At 53.1% G+C, this 4405-nt stretch overlaps 1 protein-coding gene across 3 annotated transcripts; it reads right to left on the reverse strand.

Moving 5' to 3' along the window:
• Nucleotides 1-667: 667 nt before the first annotated feature.
• Nucleotides 668-4041, reverse strand: LOC112819076 (transmembrane emp24 domain-containing protein 9-like). 3 transcript variants are annotated; one of them, XM_073890636.1, is made up of 5 exons: nucleotides 3636-4041; nucleotides 3167-3267; nucleotides 2733-2858; nucleotides 1313-1423; nucleotides 668-1138 (listed from the first exon to the last, which is right to left on the reverse strand). In XM_073890636.1, exons 1-5 carry the CDS (start codon nucleotides 3763-3765, stop codon nucleotides 989-991), a joined length of 618 nt encoding a protein of 205 aa, XP_073746737.1. In that variant the 5' UTR covers nucleotides 3766-4041; the 3' UTR covers nucleotides 668-988. The 3 variants fall into 3 exon arrangements, with proteins under 3 accessions (XP_073746737.1, XP_073746736.1, XP_073746738.1); XM_073890635.1 differs by having other exon boundaries at nucleotides 1277-1423; nucleotides 3636-4033; XM_073890637.1 differs by lacking the exon at nucleotides 2733-2858 and having other exon boundaries at nucleotides 1277-1423; nucleotides 3636-4039.
• Nucleotides 4042-4405: the final 364 nt, after the last annotated feature.

A 4405-nucleotide genomic window follows, 5' to 3' on the forward strand; every position in this document is an offset into this window, starting at 1 on the left:
GTCTCCCTTTATTGACATCCTTAGCTTTGATGATTTGGGCTTCATTTTGTTGAGGGTGCCAGCCAGTGAAATTTCCTTATCACAGAAAATATCAGATTCACATGAGAGATGACTATTCCAACAGGGCAACCAGCAGAGGTAAAATGTGGGCTAGATCAGGCAGTTGCAGTGGGTGCATAGATGCCTGGTCATCTACACCTGTGAAGGTCCTGACATGTGAAGGTCAAGTTATAGGAGATGCCGACTATAATGGAAACTATTACTTGGAATCCTATTTTTTTTTTTTAAAGGAGAAAAGAAAGCATCTTCTGAAAAAAAATCAACCTGTGACATCATAAAGACAGACATAGGTTGGCTGAAAAATAGTGGGAAGACAGAGGTGCCCATCCAACTACCTGGAAGAACCCAGCAGAAGAGCACATGAACCTGACTGGAGCCCGCAAAGAGGCACAGGATCACCACAAGCACTCAGGTTACCCATAAGATGGGCCCAAATTGGACCTTTCTGGAAAGGGCTCCACAGGTTGCTAAGGCTTTTGGAGAACAAGCTTTCTTCATCCCATCCATTTCAGGATCCGTCCCCACCAATGCATGCAGAGCCTCACATGTTAATATCTGGTTAGAAACAAAACACCAGAATGAATTGCAGAGCGGGAGGCAATAAATGTTTAGGTCAGAAAGGTTGCAGTTTATAGTCACTCTTAATTCTATCTTGGGACAGTTCATCCATCCGGTTTAGCCAGGGGCGTGGGGGCACCCTCACCTTCCTCCTCAACAGCACAAAGCCACAAAATCCTACAGCTCCCCGACCAAGCATCTAGTGGGCAACTCATCCTCTCCCAAATGCTGGCTGAGAAACCAGTTGAAAGAGGTCCTCTGTTCCCCCTGCAGGGTTGGGGGATTGGGAGCCAGGAAATAGACCAGGCCAGGGCACTTTCAATCAGTTAACAGAAGGGGAATGAGTTGGGGCTAGGTTTCTGGGGCCCAACTACACCAGCTTCTTGGCTTTAAAGAAACTCTTGAGGTGCTGCATCTGCCAGACACCCGTGGCAACCAGAATGAAGGTCTGCAGAATGGACCACCACAGCACACGCTGGTTGGTGCTCTCGCTGGTCTGCCGGAAGCGCTCCTCTCGCCACTGCGGGAGGAGAGAAGGGAGAAGCCACCTGTCTAGAACTGAATTTCACCCCCACCCCCTCGGCGGGAAGGGCCGGAAGAGCCACTTCCCAGGAGGTCACACAGCCCCTGCCCCAGCTGTGCCAACCCAGCCCCTCACCCTCTGATACTCCTGCTCCTTCTGGATCAACTCCACCTGCTCCACAAGCTGCTGTACACGCAGATGCAGCTGGGTCAGCTTGTCCTTGGCCGCAAATTCCGCATAATCATTGGTGTGTTCACCCAACTGCATGTCCAAGTGAATGGCCTGGAACAGGAGGACCCAGGATGGGGGTCAGGGGAGCTTAGCTCTGTGAACCTGCCAGAAATCTAGCTTCTACGTCCCCATCTGGGCCTGATGCTGGCAGCTCCATTCCTCACACACCGACCTGGTGACTGGCCCTGCTCAGGGGGTCAGAACACCAGATCGGAACCCTGCTTATGTGGAGTTCTACATTGAAAACACAAAGGATGGGACTACACGTGCAGAGAAATAGAGGTGTGACTCAGCCAGGCAGTTTACTAGAAGTTCTGTATGGGGAGGTGACAATGGAGAGCCCTGAAGCACTCAGAGGCAGAATAGCTCTGAATCTCACGTCATGAAGCTTGGTCTTTATCCTAGGGATGGCTGGGAGCCAAGGGAGAGTTTGTTTTTTGTTTTTTTGTGTTTTTTTTGCTGTCAAATTTTATTTCTTTTTAATTTTTTGGATTTTTTAAATTTTGTTATGTTAATCACCATACATTACATCATTAGTTTTTGATGTAGTGTTCCTTGATTCATTGTTTGCGTATAACACCCAGTACTCCATTCAGTACATGCCCTCTTTAATACCCATCACCAGGGTAACCCATCCCCCCGCCCCTCTCCCCTCTAGAACCCTCAGTTTGTTTCTCAGAGTCCATAATCTCTCATGGTTCATCTCCCCGTCTGATTCCCCCGCCCTTCATTTTTCCCTTCCTGCTATCTTCTTTTTTTTTTTTTTTTAACATACAACATATTATTTGTTTCAGAGATACAGGTCTGTGATTCAACAGTCTTACACACATCACAGCGCTCACCATAGCACATACCCTCCCCAATGTCTATCACCAGCCACCCCATCCCTCCCACCCCCCTCCACTCTAGCAACCCTCCATTTGTTTCCTGAGATTAAGAATTCCTATCAGTGAGGTCATATGATACATGTCTTTCTCTGATTGACTTATTTCGCTCAGCATAATACCCTCCAGTTCCATCCATGTCGTTGCAAATGGCATATGGAGGGCCTCAAAAAGTTGAAAATAGAGCTACCATACAACGAGCAATTACACTACTGGGTATTTATCCCAAAGATACAAATGTAGGGATTCGAAGGGGTATGTGCACCCCGATGTTTATAGCAGCAATGTCCAAGGGAGAGTTTTAAGTCAGAGTGACTCCCTCCCAAGGTCCCCTTTCATCCTCAGGAGTGGTTGTCAGGGTGCTTCAGGTAAAGTCTCAGCCCTACTCAATAGGCACCACCCACCACACCCTTCTCACTCTAGAGGCCAAGGAATTGAGTCCCTGGGGACAGGGGCCTCCCGCCTGCCACACTCACCAGCTTGCCATCATAGAAGAGGGCGAACCGGATGGACTCAAGGTGGAGGCAGATCTGGTGCTCTCCGGGAGACTGGGAGGTGAAGGTGAAGCTGCCCTGAGGGCCATACTGTCGGGCCAGAAGGTTCTAGAGGAAGCAGCCTCCAGTGAGCACAGAGAAGTTAGCCTAGTACCTGCTCCCAGGAGAATTCTGGGGGTATCCCAGGTGCAGACCCCCGCAGGCCAGAGGGGTGGGTGTGAGGGAAATAGCATCGGTTTGGCTGGAAAGTCTCAGATGCCAGCACTGCTAATACAGAATACAGATGGCAAAGACCATGGCCCTCCTTGAGGTAGCCTGCCTGACCAGATCCTTCTGTGAGAAATGAAGGACGAGAGAGGGCTACGCATTGACGCTGGGGCGTTGGGGGGCATGCAAGGAGTAAAGGCCTGCCTCACCTTGTTCTCGGGGTCTTTCACAAACACGAACAAATTGATCCACTGCGGGGAGGGCTGGTACTTTTCCATAGCGGGGTCGTAGAGCTCCGTCTTGTAGTTACCTAATGGAGAGGCAACAGAGGTGCATTTCTGTCCATCCCCGTGACCAAGTCATGGTGGTCGGGGGTGGGGGGTCGAGGGACAGGAAGATCTCGAGTCTGACCACTGCCCTCCGCTTCTCCTCCCTTCTCCAGCACGACTTCTCTGCCATCGTTCGAGTCTGCATCAGACTCGGCGCCCCTGGCCCGCCGCACAGGCAAGAGAGGATGCCTTGGCTAGACTTCTGTCCACCCATTCTCCCCGCCCCAGCCCACCCCCGGCAGGGGAGGGAAGGTGCGGGCCTGAGCTGGTGCCACGGCGCCCCATTCCCCTCCCTTCTCAGGATTCTGGGTGCAGGGAGGGCAAGGCCGGGAGTGGCGGGCGCGCGCACCTATGACCACGGTACCATCGGGGATCTCCTGGATGAAGCACTTCTCCTCCAGCTCGCGGACCTCAAGGTAGAACGCGCCCCCGTGGCCCATGAGCGCCAGCAGCTGCCCCAGCAGCAACGGCAGGGCCATACCGGTTGCTTGCGCTCTGCCCCATCCCCGCCCGGGGCCAGCCCCTAGAGCCCCGCAGACCCCCGCCACCTTCGCAGGCAAGTCTTACGGGTCTCCGCGCGGAGCGTGCGGAGACTGCGAGCGCACTTGCGGACTACAACTCCCGGGAGACCCCGCGCGGCCCCGCCCCCGGTGCGTTCCTGCTGTTCCGGGCTGCGGAGGGGCCACGCAAGCCCCGACCCAACCTGCGCCAGGCTCTAGAGCGATTTCCACCGCCCGCATCTCTTACTCCGCGTAGAAACTCGGGGATCTGTGGGTGCTGTTAGCCCTTCTTGCTGATTGAGGTAACATCCTCAAAGAGGGGAGGGGGCTTGCCTTCTGCAACTTGCAGGGCAGTCACCCCAGATGTGTGCGGAAAGGATGGGGCTAATGGGAAGTTTATTACCTGGACTTGAACCTCGAAGAGCTTAGAATCGATTGGGGGAAGGAGGTGACATGGTGAGACGGAATGAGAAGCCCTGAAGCAGTAATTCAGGAAGGGGAGAGGGAAATGTCGCGGTTTCCATGGTAGAGATAGATTTGACTCAAGCCTTGAAGGATGGTTAAAATCTCCCTGAGCAGCGGGGAACAAGAGCAGTTTAGGCACGGGGACCCAGGATTG

The sequence above is a fragment of the Callorhinus ursinus genome, unplaced genomic scaffold (genome assembly GCF_003265705.2).
Source record: "Callorhinus ursinus isolate GAN/ISIS: 27379988/994484 unplaced genomic scaffold, GSC_fseal_2.0 scaffold1461, whole genome shotgun sequence".
Taxonomy (NCBI): Eukaryota; Metazoa; Chordata; class Mammalia; order Carnivora; family Otariidae; genus Callorhinus; species Callorhinus ursinus.